Here is a 27408-nt window from a genome sequence, read left to right as displayed (position 1 = left end):
TCACTGCAACCACAGTTGTGTAGAGCTATGACTTCTTTAACCAAGGAGCAAGCATTTCACTGCCACCATCTTTAATGTACCTTTTTGTTTGGGGGTTGTTCTTCAGATGCACCTCTTAACCATTTAACCTCAAACAGAACTGGAGGCACCTACTGTCTCTACAAAAACCCACAACAGACACAATACAAAACAAATGTACAAAACTCACAGCAGATCATCTTAGGTAGTAAAACAGTATGGAAAAATGAAATATGCACCTGAAAAACTTAGAACTTGTGAATACTGCAATTTTTTTTCCTTCCTACCTGCTCCCAAAAACAATAGTTCAAAATGAGCAGCTCCGTATTAGGAGGCAGAAAGCCCCGAACCGCTTTAGTAAGACTGGAAAAGGCGAAATAGAAGGCACCATTCATGCTTTTATCAAGTCGAGAGAGAAATGAAAATATACACAAAACAAAACATACAGTAAACTATGATTTTTGCTGTACATTTATTCTGTTACTCCGCATTTAGAGGAAGGGAGGGAAGAGGGAGGGAGGGTGTCGTCCATCCCAGTTTTGCGGTTGAGCTGGCAGGGGGAAGAAAAACAAAACAAACAAAAAAAATAAAAAACTTGGAATAAAAAAAAAAAAAAAACTGAGCGAGCCGCCATCATTACCACCACTCTTCTATTGTTCAACTTTGTTGCTTGTGTGTCCTTTGTCCCCCCACTCGTTTGGTGAAAGTCCAGGATTGGAGCTTTTTTTTCTTTTTAAATTTGATTTATAAATGAGGAAAAATATAATGTAGATTTGCATGTCATCTTGTCCATCCAGCAGTAATTGAAGCGTAGTTTTGGGTCAAAAGTGTGAAAAGTACATTGGTCACAGCAGACAGGCTGTGAGCGAGGCCTGCCCCGGAAAGTCGTATCGCTTTGAGACAAAACGGGTCTCTCCAGCTGCATTCGGAGCATGGATGTCAATGTAATACGACAAAGTACCCATTAGTGCATATTGATGAGTGCATTATGCAATTTTGAAGCAGTGGTCTCTCAAAAGGAAAAAAGTAAAAGGCAAGCTTTTCCCCTGGAACTGCACAAATTTTGCACCTCACTCTTTTCCAACAGTAACGGGCAGGAAACTACCATATAAAATGTGCAATAGAGGGATTTCGTGAAGCAGCGCCCCAGTTAAGTCAAGGCATATAATCTCTTTTCCAAATGATGGGCTGTATTATCGAAGTTAAAAGTCTCATCAGTCCCTCCTAATGTGGCAGATTACTCCTGGTTGGTTCGCCTTTTTTCACAATTTTACAAATTAAAGTTTGTGAATTCTTGAGATACCCGAAAAGGATGCTCAGCTCACAACTAATAAGTGAAATTTTTTGTTTGCTTATTTTGTTTTGTCTATTTCACAAACAAAGTTGACAGGCTGTGTCACATTCCAAAGCAAAGAGGGAACAAAAACTAAAAAAACAAACCAAAAAAAACCAAATATATACGTTTATACATGAAGATTTCTTTTCGTTAACGAAAACGGTTGAAGATGAAGAACACGGTACTACTTCCACACTGCAGGTGGTGCTCTTCTCAGCGGCGCTGGGTTGTGAAGCGACCCTCTCCCTGGCCACCAGAGCCTCTTCCAGAGCCCATGCCAGGTTTGGGGGCCATGCCGCCTCGAGGTGGGGGTCCCCTCCCGTCACGTTCTCGCATCATTCCACTTCCCACGATGCCTCTCGAACCTCCAGGGCCCCGGTCGTTGCGCCTCATGTCCCGACGCTCGTCCCCTCCGCGGGTCTCGCGTTCACGCACTGCCCGAGTCTTCTTCTCCTCCACATTCAGACGCACCTCACCTCTAAACATAATGGGCTGCAGGAAGAAAAGCGTGGTCACTACAGGAGAAACCTAAATCTGAATTAGTTCCCCCATCAATTTCACAACCCACATCATTCACTGGTTTGCACACACACGTTGGTCAATCTGTCCCAGACCCCATGCATGTGTCACAGTGGTCTGACCTGACAAGTTCTGTGTCCCTGCCAGTGAAATTAATTCATCTCTCAGGCTGTTCAGACCAACTTTAGCCCTACATCAAAAACATGCAGTGCCCTCATTCATTTGAATTAGGCCAATCTGGTGTTCCAGTTGCGGTGTCAACGCAGGACGCAGAGAAAAAAAGTTAAAGCTGGCTAAACCTTTGCCGCAACAGAAGGTCATAGGGTAAGATGCCGCATTGGTCAATTAAAAACATGCAAGTGCACATTTATGGTGGGTTACTTTGTAACATGGGCAGAGTATCTCTCACACAGTCATTCCACTTTTAGCAGAATTTGTTTTTTTTATTATCAGTAGCCTCTTTCACACAGATTGTGCAATAGTGCCATAAAGAAGATTCCTCTGTTGCGCTGGCTTTGCTTATTTACACTGGACCAAACACTGCAGGCATTACGCTGCCCTAGGGTGGGATTTTAGATGACGATGGCAATCGTCAGCTTCTAGTGTGTACGTAGTCCCGTCATGCCGGCTGTCCCTTTTACACAGATGTTGATTCAGCTCTGTTATGACCACCGCTGTCGGCTTAATGGCAGAACAAATTTTCCCACCTTGAACCGGTGTGAAAGGGACTTGTGACTGAGACAAAACAGTGTATTTAATTTATCTCACCTGCAGCGATTTAGCTCGTTTGTTTTTAACTCAATAGTTGGTCTGAATACAGCCATAGGGATCTGTTTAAGAGCTTGATTCGTTACTGATATGAAAATCAAACATTACTACTGTATTATAACAGACAATGGATTAAGGCATTTCCTGTGGGGTTATATGCCTACTGTGTCATATTGTGGACTAGTTGTAGAAATGTGTGCCACCAAACCACCACCAAATGAAAGTGGGTAATGAAATTTCAATACATGCCCCTTCTACCTTGGCCCCCAGGATTCTTTGCACAGGATCAGCGTCGTCAAAGACCACAAATCCAAAGTTGGGAAGCTTCCCACCAACACCCTTGGTGTTGATCCGCAGCTCCACAACATTGCCGTATGCTGCAAGAAAAAAAGAAAACATTTAATTCAACTAATATTTATTCGGACACCCCAAAAAACAGCTTAATGTGATTTTTTCTAACTTTTTTCTAGCTTTTTCTAACATACTCATGAAGAAATCTTTAAGCTCGCTCTCATCAATGTCATGTGGGAGGTTGCCAACAAAAAGCTGGTGACTGTCTGGGTACCGGACAATCCGCCTGCTGTCCATGTCACCAGATTCAACATCTCCCCGTCCACCTGCAGGTCAGAGCAACAGGCAGAAAAACACATCAGATCGGCACATGTATCGTCTGCATCAAAATCCTAGAAAGTTAAATTCCCAGCATCAAGAAAGTGAAACTCATACCACGTGTAAGACGATGTCTGAACAAGATACACGATTATAGATCAATTTAGATGTGACTTAAAGGATTGTGTTTACCTTTGTTAACAAAACTCAAGTGTGGTTTCCCCGTTTGTGACTCCGAAGATGCAACACCATCTAATAGTGACAGAGACGTGCAGGCCGTAAAAATAAACCACATGAAAAGCTAAATAAAAGTGATAAACCATTTATCTGGGAAGGCGTGTTGGCATTACCAGGCCTGGGACCCCGCGGAGTGAATGCCGGTCTGTCACGTGTGCGCTGGTCTCTGGGCCGAAGAGGTGCAGTCTGTGTCTCCGTCTTGGCTTCAACTCTGGGCTGTGTGGGGAGGGGCATCCCACGAAAAAAAAAAAAAAGACCAAATCAACCACACATCTTTTTCCCTCCAACACAGAAAACTGATCAGGGATGAATAAGAGAATTGATAAGAATTGGACCTATAAGCAGCATTGAGTCATTTGTCAATAACATCCTATCAATTCCCACCCCTAGTCACAATATACCTCAGCCTGCAAATGACTGCCCTCACCAATCTTGGGTTTTAGCAATTGGACTGACAATATGCTCCTAGCTATCTTTTAGATTTGAATATTGAGAGGAAGGGTGTGGCAATATGACAATATTTTAAAGACATTTTCACTTGGTTTTTGCATGAATGTTATGCAAAAACAGACATGCCTAATTAGGCGTTTATCCATTAATTGATTTGATTACTGATTGGATTTTTCCAAACGTTTGCTTCAAAGTTCGGGAACTATGGTGATAAATGACATGTACTGTGATAGAGGACTTTAAACCCTATTTCCCATTCCTATAAAGTAGGGCTACAACATGCTTTCACAAAGTCCTAGCAAAGGAAATATATTCTGCCAGAGATGGATACACGAAGACACCATCAACACTACAACCCGTTAAGAGGCCCCCCACCTTCTCAGTATGTGTTAAGAGTTTTGGAACTCCCTAATGTCCCTAAACTTTGCACAATAGAAGGGCATTACACATAATGAACCAGCACTCAGTTCTGTCTAAAGTGCTCCTTGCACAAACTTCATCTGTTGCTGCTGTTAACCTTCATCTAATCTTCTATGTAATGTATAATTGAAATCGTCATTTTATAGTGGGCGGTTAGGCAGTTCATTTTATAAGAAAGATCTCTATAGTTGGTTACCTGTGAGCTCGGAGCTTTAACAACATGGGGTGAGATTCCAGAGGAGGCGACTGTGCCGCTTGGAGGCAGGTTTTTACTGGTCACCGAGGCCCACGAGAAAGTCTGTGAGGGATGCAGTAATGAACCAACTCAACACCGTGCTATAGTATTAGGTGCATCTTTGGGCATGTTGCTGCTGTCGTGGAAATCTCCATTGGATTGTGTGATACGCTCCTAAATCACAAAATGACTGAGATTTGAATAGACTTGAAATTCTAAAGACGAAATAATCTTTATCTTTTCATCATATTGTAAAAAATTGGATAAAAAGCTCTTCCTTTGTGAGAGCAAATCTCCCTAAAGTTGCCAAACATCCATAACAAACATGTTTTTCTTTTGTATAAACAGCATTGCAGATACATCAAACAAAGAACATTTTAAAGAAGTTGAAGGAGAGTCATTTTGGCACTTCAGTTTAGATAAACCAAGATCCAGTGAACTCTGGCTACTATGGCCCCCGATAATCTTATTCAAGGAAATCCACTGGAGTAAACCACAGAGACACATCAGTCTTACCTTGGGAGGTTCCTGGGTATTGGGTGGGGACTCCAGAGGGACGGGTGACGGGGCTTTCTCTTCCATCTCTTCCAGAACCTTCTCATCTGCTTCAGGCTTTATCTCCTCTACTTTGGGCTCTGGTTCAGGCTCCGGCTCCGGCTCTGGAGTCGGCTCCTCCATTGGCTCCTCCACTCCATTACTACAGAGAACAACATATTATATGCAAAAGGAAAACACACACATAATATTGAGATAGGATGAGGTTTTTACATACGTGACAGGGTGAGGTTCGTAATAGGTGGTGCTGTTGGGGCTTTCTTGAAGTGGTTCAGGGGATGGCTGCCTCTCCTCTGGCTCCTCTTCAACTTCCTCCTCTGATTCTAAGTGAGAGAAAGCAAAACCATTTGGACATTAACATTAGCACCCTCACATTTAACCAGAAAAAATTAACTAAAAACTAACACATAAAAAACAAGGTCTGTTTGGGTTATTTGTGAATATCTTACCTTCATCAAGCTCAGCTTCAGAGTCTCCAAAAACCTCATCCTCGTAGCGGAAGATGTCATTGTGGACGTAGAACTTGTTTGCCACTGAACCCTAAAGAAATGCAAACATGGTGTCCATTTTTAAAATCAAAGCCAATTCCATACTAACTGAAGAACTACAAAAAAATCTTTGGGCATACTGGTGACTCAAATTATCTTCTTTTTTGAGTAATTTCATTATAGCAACAATTACCAATCTCGAGTTACCAGATCTATTCAATAAAATAATAATCAATATGATGACCATTTTTTTCAACATTTATTAATCCATAAATATTGGAAAATATTTATTTTTTACTGTTATTATCACTCAACCTTGATGTATGTTGTGCAAGTGTGTTAATAGCTCTGAAAGCTAAAAGGTACTCACCTCGGGAGCAAGCACGAAAGTTTGCATAAACTTCCTCATAGGCTGACCATTGTTGGAAAGTTCTCCGAGGACTTGAACCACCACTCCATCACTCAGTGTGGCATGGGCATCCACGTGTCGGATCTTTGTGTGGCACTCACTGAACTGCAGGGACATGACCTTTTTGTGGATTTCCTGAGAGATGCGGAGACAAATGGATAACCAGAAAAATTGATGAAGAAAAATCAACATAAGCTTGTAATTAAAAAGATATTCCCTGCTATAAAATCCAATTGCCATTTATGTCAAGAATTTGGCCGTTAGCATCAATTTGAGGTCAGACAATGTATTGTTTCTTTTCACATTCATTGCTTAGCTTAACCTTAAAAAGCAGGGCGAGACATTTAATGACTCAATTTTAGTCAGACTTAATGAAAACAAATACTGATAAATGGAAATAAGGTTTGTTACAAAAATTGTTTGATAAAAAGTGACAATTATGTCAGCATTGCTTCCTCTAACATTTATGCCTTCCTCAAATGCTACCAATGACTTATTTTTTGCAATGATCATTTTAATTAAAAGGAATACTTTTTATCACCACTGAACACTTGTGTACCAGACTCCTACTACACAGTATTTTCAATGTAAATCCTCATAATTGGGCAATAGCACCTACCGCTTGTCCATATACCGCTTCCGCCAGCTTCCCACTTGGGTCAAGTCCTCCGTGAACATAGGAAGAATTTCTCCCATAAAACCTAATGGTACAACAACATGAAAGCTAAACAGCATTACCAAGACCTAGAAATTTAGTGTCTTCCACATCACATTTTGATAATTACCTGTGGAGGAAATCTGGCGCCTTGTTTAAGAGTGTGTAATACTGCCTCACAAACTCCCGCCCTACAAGCAGGGGACTTGGCTTCTCCATCACCATTTCTTTGGTAAACAATATTAAGTGCTGAAACAGAAGATAAACAAGGAATTAATTGTAGTAACAATAAGAAATATTACACACATAGTTGGCAGTTTATTGGGCTCACTATAGTGATGCAGTCGACTAACCTGCTATGAACCCTACCTTTATGAAAGTTATTTAGTTTTTTATTTTAGTCATTTAGATTTTGCTCAAGAGAGGGGATGATTGAAATGTATGGTCATTTTGAAGGCTGCAGTGTATGTTGCAGGTCAATTGTGTTAACTAATATTTTATCCTAACCTCATTGTCATTGTAATTTGGTCTAACACAATACACTTCAACAGCACCACATACTAACTAGAGCAACGCCAAACCAGTTTAAACAAAAGACTGAAAATCTCAACTTTCATTGAGGTTGATTTGGTGCAGCACTTTTGTTTGGACTGCATTTGTTTTGCTAGGCGTACCTAAAGAATTGGCAAATGAGTGTCATAGATAATGACTTGGAAAATCAAGCTTTGAGTCATCAATTATTAGAGGTCAGGCCACTTGAAGGAAGCCCATGTAAGTACTTATGCACGTTTGCTGAGTAGCACGTACAGGAAGTACAGAAGGTGAATCACCTCTCCTTTTTCACACAACATCGTTTTACTTTCATTGTCTCATTCGGCCCTCGTCTCATCTGTCCCACATCAATCATACTGCAGAAGCAGACACAGCTGACTGTTTAGCTGACTGGCTAACACATTAGCTAACACACAACTGCGCCATCACGTTTATCCAATGAGACAAAGAGGGAAACCGGCTGTGGATAAAAAGGGAAGCCCCTGATGCAGGCGGAGAAAAACGACTTTACAATGAACCCCTACTTTTTAAAAAAAACATCACACATGTGTACATCCCTTTGTATATAAATGACCTACTGTGCGAGTTAGGCCTTTCATGTCTACGCTAACTAACATTTTGCAATTTCCCCACATTTGTCGCATGTTTATTAGCCATGCTCTGACATCATGGCAGATTCGTATTTTGCATCATAACTTTCTGTCCTAGAGGTTGTGCGCCCCCGCTGTCAGCGAGGTTAACGTTATCTAGACTGTAAACACATAGGAAGGAATATATAGACAATTACTACCGGCCTCTTCGCTGTCATCTTAAAAATGGCTAACGCTAGCCAAGGCTAAGAGAAGGAGGCTGAGACTCCAAATAAAGAAAAATCTGCGCAGTGGGTCTGGAGGTGCGCTACTGAATGGTTGTAGCACATGGATCTAGAAATATAGTTGTTTTCCACAAATGTCACAAAATTTCCATGCATTTATAAACGAGATGAAACTATACAAAACAATATGTAAAATTTTGAAAAATTGCAAAAGCCCTGCATTTATGATATTACATTACATTATTTATGTAGCTTACCTTTGCAATACTTTTATTTTTCCTCAGTGCCTTAGTGTAAATTTAAAATACTCGGGTAATCTGTACATATTGTTCCAGTTATTCTTAAATATTTATATTTTCCGGTGTTTATATTGTTCATATTTTTTTCTACAATTTCTAAGATTGTTTGTCTTATTGGCGCTTCTTCTATGTTTGCTATCCACTTTGCTGCTGTGAATAAGAAATGTACCCTTAGTGGGAATAATAAAGGAATATCTTATTTCCTGGCTGACATCTTGTATCTATTTTGACAGATTTTTATTTCAGTATTTATTTTATCTTTATGGAGTAGTATGTTTATTTTTATTTTCTTTATCCGTTATTGTCACCCTCGCTCTGATTAAATTGCATGTAACTGGTATAATCTTGAACATTATGTATGCCTTTTGCTTGTGCAATAAAATAAAAAAGAGATGGTTTCCACTCAGACGATTGCTTTAATACATTTTCTTTTTTTTATCTTTATTAATAACAAAAATAAGGTTATGTAATGTAACAAAATCAGTGCTATACAAACCTAATATAATTACTTTCCAGAATTTAAATTCCGTTAAACATAATACTATATTAATATTAATAATAATAATAATAATGAGACAGAACAGATGTTACTGCGCATGTGTTATACGCCAAAGCGATGACGTTCATGTTTTGATGTCCCAGCCTTCTCCCATTAGCCTTGCCGGCAAACAGAAAGCATCGCCAAAGCTTGCGACATTGCTGGTTAGCTGTTAGCTCACAGCTAGCTCAAAGCTAACTTGTGGCGTCGTCGTTTTTTCTTTCAGCCGGGCTTTCACTTCTTTTACAATGTGCGAGAGCAACGTATTTCTAAGAAACGCGTTTTGTATTTTTCCGTTTAAACAGACAAAATGACCGCCAGGCAGGATGTTACTTTGCTGTGCTATCACACAATTAACACAACTTGCACACTGAAAACCATGAAGCCGACACACCGTTGAGCTAACGGCGATCACGTTAGTTAGCCATTGTGGTGCACCAATAAAGTGTGTCCATGTTACACCAGTGAGGCTGGGAATCTGACAGCTGCTCATTTATATATATCATAATCGACACAAACCCCGAATAACATAAAGTTGACTCAAACTTTAAAATAAATTACACCCAACTTACAGGAACCATTATCAATGAAACAAGTTGAGTGCTATCTGTGCTAGCTGCAAGAAACAACAAAGGAAGGCAGATTTGACGAATTTGCTTGACACTTGTGATTTTGAACTTAATAGCTAATGTGGTTTATGTGTACTTTAGCGACACATCTAACGATTACCGCCTGTCTGTCGAGAAGCCGTGGTTTTGATTAGACAATGGCACGGGTAACGTTAGCTTTGTCAGTCGTCTCCTAGCTTAATGTTGGGAGGATGGCTCACTTACCTTATGAAAGACCTATCTATGTAGACAGAATTATAAATATATCTACGAGTAAACCGGCTGTAAAACGGTTCAGAAATATCACAGGTTGTGTATTGTGATATTCCCCCTCGCTCCACTAAACTAACAGTTTATGATCTCTGCTGTTGCCAGAGATTGAAAATTTAAAGTGATAGGGTCTATTTATTGTTTTACCCCTGCAATCCGGGGCAGGGAACCCCCATCACAGAGACTCAGCCAATGGACTGTTTACACTAGGCCACATAAATTATGACGCCCGACACACAAGCCCCGCCCCCAAAAACTTTATACTCAAAGTTTTTGCTGTGGTTAATAAGGTGAAAGAAGTGTTAGATAGATAGATTGATAGATAGATAGATAGCTAGATAGATAGACAGATAGACAGATAGATAGATAAATAGATAGATAGATAGATAGATAGATAGATAGATAGATAGATAGATAGATAGATAGATAGATAGATAGATAGATAGATAGATAGATAGATAGATAGATGGATAGATATAAAGATAGATAGATAGATAGATAGATAGAAAGATAGATAGATAGATAGATAGATAGATAGATAGATAGATAGATAGATAGATACAGCAGATAGATAGATAGATAGATAGATAGATAGATAGATAGATAGATAGATAGATAGATAGAAAGATAGATAGATAGATAGATAGATAGATAGATAGATAGATAGATAGATAGATAGATAGATTAGTCCCACAAAGGGGGGATTTCTTTTCACAGCAGCAAATTGATTAGCACATGTAGAAGAAGCATCAATAGAAACATTAAATTGTGGAACATATAATCTAAACACAGGGAAATATAAAATATAAGAATAACAGGAACAACATATACAGAATTTTCCATGTATTTTAAATTTACAGTATCTTCAAGTCAATATCCTCTGCTAATAGCAAGAAGGCTAAGAAAACTATAAATATGTGCTCCCTCTTTAATATCTTTAATTCAATCATTACTCATGTCCCCTGGTGTATCTTACCTTTTCCCCTTTTTACATTTTTTATTTTATTTTTTATCTCTATTTATCTATGTATTTATTTGCTTGTTATGTGTATTTGTTATCCAATTGTTATTAACATGTTTTAAAGCACTGTTAGTGTATTATGTAAATCAGTACAAAAGTTGATGATGAAAAAGAAAACAAAAAATAACTTTCTATTAATGCTGCCCCAAAAACTATGGAGGACTAAACATGACTTAAGTCTCAATAAATAAATAAATTAATGCATAAATAAATGGACAAATGAATACAGTAATATATAAATAAATGTTATATATGAATGAATAAATAAATAAATAAATAAATAGACCTCCTACCTCATTAACATATGAACACAAAAATACATAAATAAATAAATGCAGGTGAACAAAAATTTTGAAATAAATGTTGAAAATGTATTTATTTATTATTTTCTATTATACATTTATTTATTATTATATTTTTGTATTATTATTTATTGTTTATGTATGTATTTATTGATGCACTTATACATTTATTCCTGTATTTATTTATTTTATTTATTGAGACTAAAGTTGTGTTTAGTCCTCCATAAAAAAACGCTTGACTTGATCATCACACTGGTGTTATTTTGCATGTTTCCTACTAATCTTCAGTGCCTTGAGATACAATAATACAAAAACAGTTTTAAAAGTGTAATTTTATGTAGTTTCCAGTTTGTAATTCAAATTGCATACATTTAAATATCAAATGAAGTGTTCCTGTAAACGGCCTTTTTGGTTCCCATCCCATGGTTTTAAAGGTGCACTCTTGGATTTTACAGATATGTCATAAAGTGTGAAAATAGTTAGGCCTACCTCATAACCCGGAATATGTCATCAGGGTTATCTCCGATTTGCTTTGAGTTTAAACTATTTAAACAGAGAGTCAGTTTGACAAACAAGGTGTGGGATTGAAAAGAAATGTGCGTTTCTGAGGGAAAGATAGTTAAAGATGCTTTTGAGCTGGGTCTAATTTTTTTTTGAGTTTGACCCATTCTCGTCACTAAAAAGTCAGAACATGTGAGTGTCTGTTGCTTTGATTTTGACCATTCACTTTTTAAAGAGTAGGTTCACAATTATTTAAAGTCTGTATTAAAACAACAGTCTGATGCCCATATTAAAATTGAAACAGGGTTTTCTTGCTGTAATCATCTCGGTTGTTTGTAATGGCCACTACAAGCTATCTCTTCTAAGTGTGAGCTATCTCTTAGACCAGGGGTGTCATACTCCGGCCCGTGGGCCAGTGTAATTATATTTGGCCCCCAAGATCATATCATGGTTCTATGAGAGCAGGCCCACGAGTATAAAGCACACACACGTCTACTTTTCTGTTGACAAAACATGAGCATCCATGCATCAGTCTCTTCAGACAAACTTAATCCACCCCTCCCCCAAAAACGGCCCAAAGAAAGATGGAAAACAGGAGCTTTCAACACCAGCGGGAGGCAGATTATCTGTGTATGAAGGTAAAGAGCTGTTTTTCTCGTCTGCAGAGTCACCGTGGCTGTAAAAAGAATAAAACAGCAGAAACACCAAGACAAGAACAAGGACCTGCACAGAAAAGGTTCAACGTTACACATCTGGAGAGAAGGGAAAACATGCACATTTGCAGTCTTTTTTTTTTTTGTTTTTTAGTAGATATTGAGTTTGGCCCGCAACTTTATCCCAGTTTTTAAATTTGGCCCACTGTGAATTGGAGTTTGACACCCCTGTCTTAGACAGTGTGAGTGCTCCCTAATGTGAGAGACGAAGGACAAAAGCCACAATCCTTGTTCCAAGGTAAAATGTATATAGACATTTATCTGAAGCTAAAATGACAAATCAAGCAGAAATCTTACAAAGCAGACTAACAGTCTTTTAAGTATCAATTCCTTCTTTGTGTTATCCTGGATAATGTTTACTTGTTACACTGTTGGCATATTAGGAAGGAATATTTTGATGAGGAACGGTTACAGCGGGCAAAACCCCTTTCCATGTTCGTATTGACTCCTGACTATTGATTTAAGACATGTTAACGAAAAATGTGAACCTACCGTTTAATATAATAGTATGGAGTTTGCAAGGGAGAGTAATTTAATGTAAAATATGTTTGAAACAGGTATGAAGTATATTGAATTCAATAGTAACTCAATGTCAAAATCTAAATGTCAACATAATTATCACAAAACTGCAAAACAGAAGCATTATAAACAAAAGTTCCTGATGTTTTTGTCACTGCAGGCCCCGCTTTAACAAGTCTATCCAGTGCCACCAAGTGGTCAAATTTGTCAAAAGCTTTGTGTCTTATAACTTGGGTAAAGCAGATAATTCATGCACCATCATTTTAGTAATGATGTTTTTTTAAAAAGCAGCATCCAACGAAATAAAAACCCTTACATTTGAAAAGAATAAGCATGTGTAACTTTATGTATTTCGCTGCTCTGGTTAAAATGAAGAGTCAAATATGGGGTGGAAACAATATAATCAGAATCAGAATCAGAATCAGAATCAGGTTTATTGCCAGGCAATTTTCATTGCAAGGAATTTGACTTGATTTGACAGTGCCTACATAAATATAAACTTGAACACAAGCAAACTAAACATATGACATTGAATTATATACATGAAATATCAGTGACTGTATTTGTATGACCAGTGCAGGTGGTAGTGTGCAAGTTAAAGTGTCCAGTGAAAAAGGTGTGTGTGTGTGTGTGTGTGTGTGTGTGTGTGGGGGGGGGGGGGGGGGGGGTTAATATAACACCTGTGATTTGGGTACATTAATATAACATATGATCTAATGATTCAGTACATTGGTGAGTGAAATAACTGAGAACAAGGATGTATTTGATATACAATTACATAATGCTTGGATGCACTAATGAAAAAGAAAACTCTTAACAGCCCCAAACTTTGTCATTGGTGTAATTGAAACCCCATGCAATTGGTTTCATCCTCACACACTTCATACAACATTTTAAAAAATGGCTTTCATTTAGTGTTTACAACCAGGTTTAAACGTGCAAAACTTGTATTGCAAAGAGCAAAACCGAGGTCACCTGGTTTCGCCTCTAGTCTGGAGTAACAGGTTTATATCTGAACAGGCTTCAATGGGCTCCTTTTCATTTAAGGGCCTTGTTGTCATGGCAACCGCTGACCCAAACATACAGAGATTATGTAACGTCTATATTAATCTACTAAACATTTTTAAACAAATAAAATGCTTATAATTGGTCGTAATAAAATGTTTAAAAATACTTTTTAAATAATGTTATTACTTTTAGGGAACTTTTGTTCTAAAAGAATCACCAAAAAAAAAAATGAAAAAAATGTTTTTACAAAGTGTAATTTCAAAACCGTTACTTTAAGGAAACATAATATCAAAGGGAGCAAAAAGCATTATGTCAGAAAAGAAAAATGTTTTCCGCATAAGTGTTTTCCATCCTTTTTCTGCGACGCCATGACTTCTTTAATGTAATCTGAGTCCCGGACAAACGGAGAGTTTTTTGTAGGGGAGAACAGACCGAGAACAAGATGGCTGTCCTGGGGCAAAGAAAAGCATCTTTCTTCTTCCACATAAACACGGCAGTTTAACGCGACCACCAGTGTCATGTAAATAGTTTATTATGCAACAACTTATAAGAGCTAACTAGGTAACAACTTTAAACGCTTTAAAGGCATCTGTTTATAACGGGGGACGTCGTTTCTTGAGACGGAATTGAAGATCGTAAAGTTTTCTTAACGGTTTGTTGAGTTAAACTTAGCAACGCTGTCTTATGAGGAGCATGATACCGTTATTTAAATGTATCGACTGTGTCTTTTACATACAATGTAACGTTTTGTGTATCTTTAGTTAATTAGTTACGTTTTTGGACTAACTTTCCCAATCTGCTTTTTTCCGGGTTGTTAACGGTTGAGAATCGAATGCCCGAAATGCTTCAGCCGTTGTAAAATAAATAAATAAATATATATATATCAGTTTATTTTTTTGCGTTTTTGAATAACGGTTAACTTGTTTCAGATGCCCCACATTAGATAATTAAAACAGATATTTGGGCCATGAGTTCATCCCGAGTCAGACCGCAGCAGCAGCCACCGCAGAGCCAGACTGGCAGGTTGCCGCAGAAACTAGACTCAAGCGAAGGGATAGAGATGGAGAACATCCAGCACCAGGACCTCGGTCTCGGAGGAGTCATAGGCACGGTCCCTTCCCCTCCGTCCAGACAAGCGTGGAGTCGGGACAACCCGGGGTTTGAGCCTGAGGATGAGATCATGGAAGCCGACTGGCCTCCAGCGAGTCCCGGGAGGAGGTCGGTGTCCACGGCCTCTAGCAGCAGCTGCAGCAGCGGCCTGGGCAGCTACACCGGCGCGGGCAGCAGCAGCACCCACATCCCCCGAGGTGGACTCTACCCGACCCCGCCTGTGGATGCCCGGCAGCAGGACAGGCATGACCACCGCAGCTGTATGAAGCAGATCCTCCAAAAGATCAGAAGTTAGTCACTCACTGCATGCTTTGTAAACTTCATAGGACAAATTATCTACACACCAGTAACACAATGATGCTAAAAAAATAAATGGTAGTCAGAGTTGGAATCAAGCCTACCAAAGTTTAGGAAGTTTTTCTAATACTTTTTAGGGGGGCATGTCTATGTTCCCTCAACTAAATGCCCTGTGTTCCCTCAGTCCTATTTTCCAACTTAACCCTATGTTTCCATCAACACTATATGGACCCTCAACCCTTTGCTTCCTCAACCCTTTGTTCCCTCAACCCTCTGTTCCCTCAGCCCTACGTCCCCTCCTCCCTGTGTTCCTTCAACCATTTGTTCCCTCAGCCCTATGTCCCCTCAACCCTGTGTTCCCTCAACCCTTTGTTCCCTCAGCCCTATGTTCCCTCAGCTCTGTGTTCCCTCAGCTCTGTGTTCACTCAGCCCTATGTTCCCTCAGCCCTGTGTTCCCTCAAAACCCTATGTTCCCTCAGACTTATTTTCCCACTTAAATCTATGTTTCCCTCAACACTATATGGTCCATCAACCCTGTGCTTCCTCAACCCTTTGTTCCCTCAGCCCTATGTTCCCTCAACTATTTGATCCCTCAGCCCTATTTTCCCCCTAAACCCTATGTTCCCTCAACACTATATGGTCCCTCAGTCCTGTGTACCCTCAACCCTTTGTTCCCTCATCCCTATGTTCCCTCAGCTCTATCTTCCCCCTTAACCCTATGTTCCCTCACCACTATATGGTCCCTCAACCCTTTGTTCCCTCAGCCTTGCGTTCCCTCAGCCCTATGTTCCCCCTTAACCCTTTGTTCCCTCAACCATATTTTCCCTCAGCCTTATGTTCCCTAAACCATATGTTCCCTATGAATATAGAGCCTAATTTAGGGGGAAATCCTTGAGGGAACACAGGAATTACCCAAATTTGTAGTTATGTCACTAGTTTAAAGAGATTACTTTTTCCATTAGAATTGTCACCCTTTATATTGTTGTCATTGCCCCTAGTACAGTAAACAGCTACTTGAGTAATAGTAATAGTACTACTATCACGACTAATAACACTCTTTAAAGAATATTTTTCAAAACCCAGGTTACAAAGTCCTTCATACAAGGCAAACCAAATGGAGAGCTTATGTAAGAAAGGCCTCAACTGGACCAGAATAAAATAGGTCAGAAATGAATATATATATATCTTAAATATATAATCTTAAATCAAAACACATTTTATGAGGGTCTTATATTTATATATTTGGTGAGCCCTAGTGTAGTCAGTGCACTTCTGCTCTTTCTAGCTCCATAGCTGAGTCTAAGGCAGTAAATACTGTAAGTTTTACTACAATATTTATGTAATCATGTATTCCTATACATATGCTGATGTCCTGTTGCATCTCTGTGTTTTCTTTGCAGTTCTGTGGGGCACAGAGCTGATAGAGGACAGTGACAACAGTCGAGAGAGGTACCTCAGGAACGTACTGAGGGAGATGTTGACATATATCATGTTCCTCATCACTATTTGTATCTGTAAGTAAACACAGCGAAAAGAGATACGGTTTATGCACAAGGTTGCCCTTTACATACGATTCATCTGTGATAACTAGAGTTGTCAGAGAAATAAACCTATTGTGAATGTTGAGGCAATCATGACTCAATTTCATTGCCTGCGGATCAAGTGCGTAACTAACTAACATAGAGGAAACATGCTAGTCGAGTCTTATCGTGCCATAAAGCCCTGTTACGACTTAGCACACCCTCCAGTCTTAAACTGTCCCGATTCCATTCTTGATATCAGTTTTTTTCCCACTAAAAAGGTATGGCAAAATCAGGTATTCTCAGTTAGTCTGCATATTAAATCAGCTTGATTTATGAAGTGGCAAAAATTCAAATGAGGCATCCACGGTGGTTCGACAGGGTCGTGTCTAGATGGTAACCCTAGATTTGTGTAAATTTGCAAAAATTCGCTTCCCGGCGGCAGTGTGACAACTGAAGATAAAACAAAAATAGTATTAACATCATTCCCTGTTAGTTCAAAAAAAAGTATACTGTAACAATCAATACCATAGAAACACATTAGTAGGGATGGGAGTTGATAAGATTTATGCTCATCTGACCCATTCTTTATCAATTACCTTATTGATTCCTGATCAATTTTCTGTGCTGCAAAAAATAGGCCTATACAGGTGTTCAGCATCAACGCAACTGTTTTATTATCCGAGTCTGAACACAGTGTAGATGATGACAGAACATTTGTGCTGCATTTGTTTTCATTTAGGTTTTCGAGCCCGTCTGTTATTATTAACATGCACAACTGTCAGAAAAAACATGCTGGCATTGACAAGAGGAATAAGCTTGGAGACATACGACACAGATTCCAATTTATAACCGGTTCTTGATTTCCATCCCTTCACACTGGGCATCAGGACCTGTGGCCTAAACACAGCTTTAGAGGGTGCCCATAATACGTGGACCATTTTGGTGACATATATTCAAAGTAAATGCTTGGGCCGTAAAAGTTAGTCCTGGAATGCACTGAACTGAGATTTAATCCAAGTGACTCAGAGAACGCTCTTTAAAATGTGGCACAAAATACACCGGCACCTTTTTTGTTGGTGAAAAGTAATTTTCCAAGCTCAGAGTGTATGCTGAATGGTTTTGGCATCTGAAAATCCAACCTCTGACATTCAGCAGGAGACTAATCGTAGAGAGAACAGTTGCAAAAATTTGATGGCTGCATTTTGGGATGGTGCAAAACCCACATTTAAAATGTGTGTGATTAGAAAACATATCATAAAGCTTCTCTACTCTCTTTTTGCTGCAACGAAAAATGCCAAACTGTGGTTTAGGGTGGATCAGGAAATGATTTCCTGGCAGACTGAATTGAGGCATATTCTGCCAGGCGGCGCAGTTTCCAGAGCTGCTCCCTGATGAATACTGAATGCTGCAGAGAATAGTAATACATAGCTGAATCAAAATTAGGTTAAGGGTAATAATGAGTTTATTTTTTATGTTTGTCCAGCCTTTGCTTTGTCCTACAAGATGTAAAGAGCACATTTATGTACACAGAAAGCATTCACTCCCTGTTAATTTTTTTAGTAATTCTGCAGTGTAACAAGGCCTTGTTATGTAGTTTGTGCTAATAGGAAATCACTTTCAGTAATGGTAATTTTATATTGTGATTTGCTCTGCAGTGACCTATGGGATGGTGAGTGCCAATATGTACTACTATACCAAAGTCATGTCTCAGCTTTTCCTGGACACGCCACTGTCTGCGAAGGACACTTCCTCTTTTAGAAGCCTCTCAACCATGGAGGATTTCTGGAAGGTAAATCTGTAAATAAAAATGTCATTTTAGATGTTATCATTGTGTTACACTTTGAGAAAAGAAGCCTCTGCCCATAAAGGTTGGATGCAAGTAGCTTTTAGTCATCAGTAGAATTTCATCAGGGCATTATACTGTATATAATAATGGCAACACTGCTGCTTTTTCATGTGAGCACAAACGGAAAATTCCGGTCACAGCTCTAATTCCATTTGAGAAGAAGAGGGGGGATACATGATTTCACTCTGTTATTATTGTACTCAAACACACAGGTCTGACACACACAAATGCAAATAGGACTCATACCCATACATATACACATGCATTAGAGTGGGACTGTTGGGGGTTCGGTGTCTTGCTCAAGGGTATCCTTGAGCTCCATCTCCCTCTCCAGCTCTATACTTCATATGTGGGATTTGAACAAGCAACCCTTCAATAAACAGAGGGTTTTTCTCTAGAAAAGATGATGATACCAGGCATTCTGGGTGGTAAACAAAGACTACACTTAAAAACACAATAAATGAACCTCCAGGGTGTTTCTTTTGTCATAATGCCTCTTCTGCATCATAATCCCGAATGTTCTACACTTTTAGTTCACAGAGGGACCGTTCCTCAATGGCATGTACTGGGAGGTGTGGTACAACAACAAGAGCCTGCCAGAGAATCAGAGTCTCATCTACTATGAGAACCTCCTCCTCGGGGTTCCACGGATCCGACAGGTCAGAGTCCGCAACGAGTCCTGCTTTATCCACGAAGATCTGAGAGATGAGGTTCAGGACTGCTACAACATGTACACCCCAACCAATGAGGACACGTCCTCCTTTGGCCCCAAGAATGAAACTGCGTAAGTCCATGCTTTAGAGTCTGATAGAGTATGATTATATAATTTAATCAGTTTTAGAGGAGACTAGAGACTACACTCACAGATGTCTACATCCTAAAACATTTCTCTATGGTGGTGTCTCTTAGGTGGGTGTATACACCAGAGAGTGACATGAATGGGAGCAGTTACTGGGGCCAGATATCCACATATGGAGGTGGAGGATACTACCAGGACCTGTCTCGTATGAAAGAGGAGTCAGCAACCAAACTGCAGTTTCTCAAAGACCAGCTGTGGCTGGACAGAGGCACCAGAGCAGTGTTTCTCGACTTCTCTGTCTACAATGGGAACATCAACCTCTTCTGCATCGCCAGGTGACAATCATCAATCGAAACATATCCATTTCCAATGTAATCTAGTGACCAATGATTATCTGTAGATTTAAGGTTTATTCAGCAAGTATGGACTACAAAGAACATACAGTATAATAATATCAGAAAAATGGCGCCCAGTAGGAATGAAAGGCAACACAAATTCTTCTGCTCAAGAAGGCCCCTAATTATACATAGGGGTGTAAGAAAATATCGATACACTTGAGTATATGTTATGTTATGTGATGTATCGATGATGTCTGTGTCGATTCCCAAAAACACTATTTTTAATTAATAGTTTTCATGCAAAGATTGGTGGCAGATAGTGGTTAATTTTGTGTTGTTCAAACCCCTGAAAGTTTAAATTCTCTGGAGAAAATTGAAGTTTGGTTGTGCTGAAAATATGCATATTTAACAATTAAAATAGTTACAGTGGGTATATTCCTAGCTCCTCATTACTCATAAATCTGTTACTACTTTTTTGATAGACACAAGACAATTCCCTAGAGCCCAAGGTGACATCTTCTTCTGTCTGACAAACATTTGTAATTCCAAAGATGCTCAATTTCTAACAATGTGAAACAGAGAAAAGGCACAAATCCCCATATTTGAAGAATCAGAGGCAGTGGATGTTTGGTATATATTGTATATAATAATAATAATAATAATAATAATATTATAATTAAATAATTCGTTGTTTATCAAAATTGCTGTTGAATTTCTTCAGTCGACAAAATTGATTGTTCAATAACAGTCTGAAAAGGGAGAAATGAATACTTCACCATTACAAATGTGTTGTGACAATCTTGATTTACAGTACCATTGTATAAATACTAATATTTGATATGATTTGATGCATTTGTCAGGCTGTTGGTGGAGTTCCCTGCTACTGGTGGAGTGGTGACCTCCTGGCAGTTTCAAACAGTGCGTCTGATACGATACGTGTCCAGCTGGGACTACTTTGTGGGTCTGTGTGAGGTGGCATTCTGTCTGTTCATCCTCTACTACGTGGTGGAGGAGGTGCTGGAGATCCGCATCCACCGCCTGCATTACTTCAAGAGCCTGTGGAACTGTCTGGATGTTCTCATTATCGTGGTCTGTATCAAAGTTGTATTTGGGATTATTAAAGTAATAATTTTTTCACAAGATTAACTGAGTTTGTTGTTTGCTCTGTCTGCTCTTTTTTCAGTTGAGTGTTGTTGCCATTATCATGAACATAACCAGAACAGCCATGGTTGGCAACCGTCTGAAAAGCCTGTTGGAGAACCACAATGCTCACCCCAGCTTTGAGTCTCTGGCCAACCTGCAGGTCCAGTTCAACAACGTGGCTGCAGTCATCGTCTTTTTTTCCTGGGTCAAGGTATAAATCTTTTCCCCTTGGTTCATAATCCCTCCTAAAATACCAACTTGCAAACATAAGAACCCAAATACCGTACTACAGATTAATAATTTCTCTGATTCTCGCAGCTTTTTAAATTCATCAACTTTAATAAGACCATGAGTCAGCTGTCCGGCACTATGTCTCGCTGTGCCAAGGACCTTGTGGGTTTTGCCATCATGTTCTTCATCATCTTCCTGGCGTATGCTCAGCTAGCCTACCTGGTGTTTGGAACCCAAGTCAACGATTTCAGCACTTTCCAAGCCAGCATGTATGTGATTCAAAAAACAGTCCACACTTGTACAAACACCTCTGACAACTGATGTTTCCTGTTGTTTAAACATGCTGTGTCTCTCTGTGTAGTTTTACTCAGTTCCGTATCATCCTGGGAGACTTTGAGTTCTCCGAAATAGAGGAGGCAAATCCAGTGCTCGGACCTATCTACTTTACAACCTTTGTCTTCTTCATTTTCTTTATTCTCATGGTGAGTAGGGTGTAGCCACCTGTTGTGTCAAAGTTAATTCACGTTTATTTGCCCCTTCACTTACACAAGAACACCTTTTCTCATTCTTTCTATATAGAACATGTTCCTGGCCATCATCAATGACACATACTCTGAGGTGAAGGCTGACATGTCCCAGCAGAGGTCTGAGATGGAAATGACTGATCTCATTAAGAAGGTATCGAACTACCTGTGATATTGTTTTTGGGTGGGCAGGTTAAATCCATTAAATCAACAGTAGCCGCAGTGGCAATAATAACAGAACCCCTCCAGAAGCTAGTCCAAGTATGTATCTACTTACAGATACAGATATTGGAAGAAAAAAGAATGTCAGAAAATGTCAGAGTTTATCCAAAGGAAGGGGTTAGTGGAGTGGTTAGTTGTTTTCCCTGAAGCTTGACTCATAAAATTAAAATAATTTCTTCTGATGTGAGTCAGAGTCTCAAGTTAAATGTTTCAGGTGACACACCAGAATGGTATCAAACTGAGCGCTTTTTTTTACAACACCTCCCAGTACACGCCATTGAGGAAAGGTCCATCTGTGAACTATAAGTGATAGAGGTATCAGAGTAAAGATGAAATTTGTTTTAATGATAATAAATATATTTACCATGTAAGTATACAGCTTGTATTGTCAGTCATATACGGTTAGTCAGTAAGTAAATGGGCCTTGGGTCGTGGTCATCTGTACCCTTTGACCCTACTGACGGTGCGTAAGCGGGGAGCTCCGGTTGCTGGTGCGGTTCGCTCCAGTGACATAAAGCCGGTTGAAAATCGACAGTTTCCAAGGTGCAAGGTGCAACCGAACACTGAACAAGATGCCGACTTCCTGTTGATGAGTGGGAGCAGGTAGCATCTGAACATGCTTGGTTTAGTCTTGCAGAAGAGTAGTTTGTGTGTTACTTTAAACTTTAATTTGTAAAGGTATAGGTCCAGGTATAACTATTGATCTCTCCTAGGGTTGTAACAAAGCTCTGATGAAGTTGAGACTGAAGAAGACGGCAGTAGACGACATCTCCGACAGTTTGCGTCAGGCCGGGGGCAAACTGAACTTTGATGAACTCCGCCAGGATCTTAAAGGGTAAAGAAAGCCTCAAATACAGCTAAAAACTTTTATGATATAATGTCAATATTTGGCTTTCTAATATAAAATGCTACGTATCCTGAGTGAGTTTGTTTCCATTTTTTTTCTTTGCTCAGAAAGGGCCACACTGACGCGGAGATTCAGGCCATCTTTGCCAAGTACGATCACGATGGCGACCAGGAGCTGACGGAGCATGAGCACCAGCAGATGAGAGACGACCTGGAGAAAGAGAGAGTGAGTGATGATGCCAACAACAACATACCCTGCATGCATGTGTTAGCGTTCACTCAGCCACTCAGCCTGCAGATGTTCAGTGTGTCTCTGCTCGCTCGCCAGGAGGACTTGGATCTGGAACGCAATTCGCTGACTAGACCCAACAGTGGGCGGACCTTCCCTCGTACCCAGGAAGACTCGGAGGAAGACGATGACGAGGATAGCGGCCACAGCTCTCGTCGACGCGGCAGCAGCTCAGGGGGTGTCTCCTATGAAGAGTTTCAAGTGTATGGAGCTTTTGTTATTTTATTATTATACTGTAACATCCATGTAGGTTAATCGTGAATGAAAGTTGAACTAATAACTGATAATAGTACAAGTGTCATATTCATACATACACAGTTTACATCCATACGTTGGAGTTTTTCATATTCATCTGCATGATTGTGATTGTAGTAGTATGACACATTTGACGGCCCTCTGTTTTCCAGGCTGGTGAGACGTGTGGACAGGATGGAGCATTCGATCGGCAGCATAGTGTCCAAGATAGACGCTGTGATCGTGAAGCTGGAAACTATGGAGAGAGCTAAACTCAAAAGGAGAGATGTGCTGGGCAGACTGCTGGACGGAGTCATGGAGGTGAGATGCAGGGGAGACGCAGGCAGCTCATGGTCGAGCATTTAGTAACTGAAGAGCTGGTAGAGACCAAAAACAGAGCAAACTAGATTAGCATTCATCCCCTGCTTTAGCCTCTATTTTACTCTAAATGGGGCCATAATTTATAAAAAAACAACATGCTGTATTGTAGAAGAATTGAAACTAGCGATTGAGGCCATAAACTCATTAGAATGTTTACCGAGGTAATAAATCAAGTGAGAAGTCACTTTCATTTTCTCATTGACTTCTATACAATCAGACTTCTTTTTTGCAACCAGTTAAGTCACCCCCTGCTGCACTGTGGAAAGAACAGTTTTGAGGCACTGCATTGGCTTCATCTTTTCAGACCCTGAGGCTATGTTCACTTCTGTTATACAGTCTATGCTTAAAAGATGATAATATATCAGTGGTGTGTTTACAGCGTGTTTCCCTGCCCCTAAGTGGCTAAAAAGTCAGTTATTGCAGGTTTAAGTAACTGGGTTATAGGTAACTGGCTGTTTCTGTGACTGAGGAAAAGAAAAACCTGATTTCCTCAGCTAGATTTCTCCTGGAAAAAGACGATTTCTTCTTAAATCTTAAGTCACTAATGCAATTACGAATACATAATGCTTTCATAATGACGGATAAAAAGGGAATACTGTCCTGCTGCATGTACAGTATATGCAGATTTATTTGTTAACACTGCACACTCAGATATTCTGCATAACCGGGCTTCTTCTTGTGCATGTAAACAAACTGTATAACTTCATCTGTTGTTGTCTGACAGGATGAGCGTCTGGGACGGGACACAGACGTCCACAGGGAGCAAATGGAAAGGCTGGTGAGGGAGGAACTGGAGCGTTGGGAATCTGATGATATGGTCTCACAGGTCAGCCACCCACAGCCGGCCACCCCTGTCGGCCCCCGGCCCCGCCCGTCCTCCTCCCTGTCCACCGACGGTCCCGACACAAACACAAACGGGAGCAGCCATGTGTGAAGACTTGGTCCGCTGAAGAATATTCAACTCTGGCTAAAAAAAAAAACTCTCCACTGGAAATTCCCCTGCGGCGGTAGTAGCCAAGTAACCAAGATAACCATTTCTTGAAGTATTACAAAGGAGGTGACAAAATCAAACGCACTTCACCTCAAATACTTTAATGCACTGAAAGTGAGTGAGGTTCCTCTGTGAGACATCTAAGTATTCACTAAAGCTATTATCAAGTATTAGTAATTAACAGGAAGATGAAGGGAAAGTGTGGTAAAGGGGAAGAATAATAACGAAGGATACACTTTTACATCACAGTAAAATATAATACGCCAGCCTGCACGCATCCACAGTTGTACTCAGAACATGCAGCGTATGATTTTAGTATTACATGAGAAATATGCTGACCTGCTTATGATTTCTGTATCCACAAATACCGAAAAAGGCATTTCTATGACTGTTAATTTTGCTGATTACCTTTTCATCATGTTAATCACAGTAGATACAATTATGGCACATTCTGTCATATTTACTCATCCTCTGTACATCAGTTAAGCTTCAAATTAAATAGCTTATTATCATCTTATGATACATATTGTAACTTAAAACAAACTTCGATTTGGAGTGCATCTAGTGTTCATGGGAAACCCATGCATTTATTACTTTTCTCTGTGCCTTTTTTTTTTTACAATCCATTTATTTTTTAAATTGGTTATGCCAAATAAAGTTTTGTTAAAATATAAGGTTGTTTTATTTGTTTCCCTTTCTCTGGTTTGGATTAATGTTCAGTTTAGGAGACAACGATCATACATATGTCTTGTTTACCATTGTTTTTACCACATACTATATATATTTATCTATTTAGGATGAAGTCTGCATTAAATATGATAACATTATATTACATTAGAGCCAAATTACTTAATTTTGCTTATAATTTGAGATAAATTTGGGAAGGGAAATAATTCTATTTGTTGTGTATGATAATAGGTACACCAGAGAAAACCATTTAAAAATGTAGCTGATGTGCAAATGCTAAATAATAATAAATATTTATTTTTATTTAATCAAGATCTTTTTTTACAAGTGATTTAATTGATTAAAGTCACAATTTATTTTATGGATGATTTCCGAATAATCTGGAACTAAATATGAAAGAAATACAGACAAAATTCTGAGTTACTGTATTAAGCGGCTTGAGTTTATAGTTGACTGTAGATTTCCTTGAAAGGTCCATTTATGTCAAAGTCAATATTTATTCTTTTTTCATGTATTATTGTAAACATTCTTCTTTAAATATGTTAAATTGTTTGTTAACCTGTAGATAAATGTGTGGCTCTGCAGCTGACCTGCTGTGCACTTAAATACTTCAGGTTGCACTCCTCGTTTATTGGAATCAAATGATTTGAAGTTTACCAATAAAAACTGTAATACTACTAAATTACTGAAAACTTCCTTAGAAAATATTAGTAATTTACAGACCTGTCCAATAAAGCTTTGCCAAATATTCTTTTAATTTCTTTTAGATATGATCGTTACTCAACGTCAACATCAAAACACACTGCACCGATAAAAACAACAAAAGACCAATGTTACATTAAAATGTTTATACGTGTTCTCAAAAAGCTGTATCATAATATAAAAGTATAAAGAGACATTAGAAAACAATAGAAAAAGTGAATGCATACTTATAGCTATGTGATGTGATCTACAATATCTACAATTACAAATAATCAGTGATCAGTTAAAATCAAGTGTAATTTGAAAATTGTGCAAAAGCTGAATAATCAAAACTGAGTTTAAAAAAAATACTGAAAAAATACAGCAAATGTAAATATTCATAAATAAGAAACAAATCACACATACATACTGTAAATGCATGTCACTGTCGTGTGAACGCCTTTAAACTACTACGTGACAGACGACTCTTTTCACTGTTGAGTTTGTAAAATTGAAAACAGTGTGGAAAAATATTGTCATATTAGTTTCTAAAAAGGTAACATTTTTAGAGACACTTTCTTTATACCAAAGACGATAAAACAGATCTTTACATCAGGTACATATGTAAAGTACCTGTACTAAATACCCAAGTATAAAGGGTGTAAACCGTAGACACAATCAAAGAAATAATCAAAGAAAACTGGCATATTCACTTAGATGAGAAGCTCAATCATCTCTCATCTGTACATTAAGGCTACTCTAATCAACATTTTTATATTAACAATGGATCAAATTAATATCAACTCACTGTTTTGGCTTCATGTTACGTAACCTTTGGTTCACTCACTGCTCTCATGCTGTCATCTTTGGGCAAAGCAGACAGCTGCCTTCACTGAAAAAGCTTTAAAAACTTTGATCTGCTGTCCATGTAGAGCAGGGCTGCCAAACCCGGCTCCTGGAGGGCAACTGTCCTGCATGTTTTAGGTTTCTCTCTGCCCTAACACACCCGGTTTTAAGGATGTGCTCGTTATCAAGCAGCTGAAGCTTGTCACAGGTTTGAAAATCGTTAGACTCAAGTGTGTTAGAGCAGGGAGAAACCTAAAACATGCAGGACAGTGACCCTCCTGGAGCAGGATTGGGCAGCCCTGATGTAACTTGACGGAAACTTTGATCTGCTGTTCATGTAGAGTGACCTACATTAGTTAGAAAAGTGATTTATTAGCATTCACCCAGATAACAAGTCGGGCAAAGCAGTATTTTAGTGGTTTTAGGGAATGTAGTGGTGCAGCAGTCTGGGAAAAAGTCTTATCTAACTCTATGCAAATAAGCAAATAATTGCGTACTTTTCCTTTAATGGTTAACTTCATGGGGAACATCTACTGTTCTTCTGGTTCCTTGAAAACAAACACAAAAGATGCATGG

The 27408-nt window shown here is 39.1% G+C and overlaps 2 protein-coding genes across 4 annotated transcripts; one reads left to right on the top strand and one right to left on the bottom strand.

The window, feature by feature from the left end:
• Nucleotides 1–471: 471 nt before the first annotated feature.
• On the bottom strand, nucleotides 472–9876 carry g3bp2a (G3BP stress granule assembly factor 2a). The gene is made up of 13 exons (XM_083931079.1): nucleotides 9736–9876; nucleotides 6830–6948; nucleotides 6664–6745; nucleotides 6006–6179; nucleotides 5597–5687; nucleotides 5365–5470; nucleotides 5109–5289; nucleotides 4554–4655; nucleotides 3601–3703; nucleotides 3443–3502; nucleotides 3127–3258; nucleotides 2900–3018; nucleotides 472–1846 (listed from the first exon to the last, which is right to left on the bottom strand). Exons 2-13 carry the CDS (start codon nucleotides 6922–6924, stop codon nucleotides 1568–1570), a joined length of 1524 nt encoding a protein of 507 aa, XP_083787205.1. The 5' UTR covers nucleotides 6925–6948; nucleotides 9736–9876; the 3' UTR covers nucleotides 472–1567.
• Nucleotides 9877–14275: 4399 nt separating this feature from the next.
• On the top strand, nucleotides 14276–25282 carry pkd2 (polycystic kidney disease 2). Of its 3 annotated transcripts, none has more exons than XM_083931005.1 (15): nucleotides 14276–14496; nucleotides 14774–15244; nucleotides 16652–16765; nucleotides 18430–18563; nucleotides 19154–19404; nucleotides 19530–19754; nucleotides 20618–20846; nucleotides 20941–21111; nucleotides 21219–21400; nucleotides 21493–21613; nucleotides 21711–21809; nucleotides 22591–22712; nucleotides 22832–23215; nucleotides 23420–23567; nucleotides 24352–25282. In XM_083931005.1, the coding sequence occupies exons 2-15, from the start codon at nucleotides 14812–14814 to the stop codon at nucleotides 24559–24561; spliced, it is 2823 nt and encodes a 940-aa protein (XP_083787131.1). In that variant the 5' UTR covers nucleotides 14276–14496; nucleotides 14774–14811; the 3' UTR covers nucleotides 24562–25282. The 3 variants fall into 3 exon arrangements, with proteins under 3 accessions (XP_083787131.1, XP_083787133.1, XP_083787132.1); XM_083931007.1 differs by having other exon boundaries at nucleotides 14276–15244; nucleotides 22832–22949; nucleotides 23055–23215; XM_083931006.1 differs by having other exon boundaries at nucleotides 14276–15244; nucleotides 22832–22949; nucleotides 23052–23215.
• The last annotated feature ends 2126 nt before the right edge of the window (nucleotides 25283–27408 follow it).

Source organism: Echiichthys vipera (genome assembly GCF_963691815.1).
Source record: "Echiichthys vipera genome assembly, chromosome: 2".
Taxonomy (NCBI): Eukaryota; Metazoa; Chordata; class Actinopteri; order Perciformes; family Trachinidae; genus Echiichthys; species Echiichthys vipera.
The sequence above is the reverse complement of the archived record's forward strand: the minus strand, read 5'-3'. Positions and strand labels throughout refer to the sequence as shown.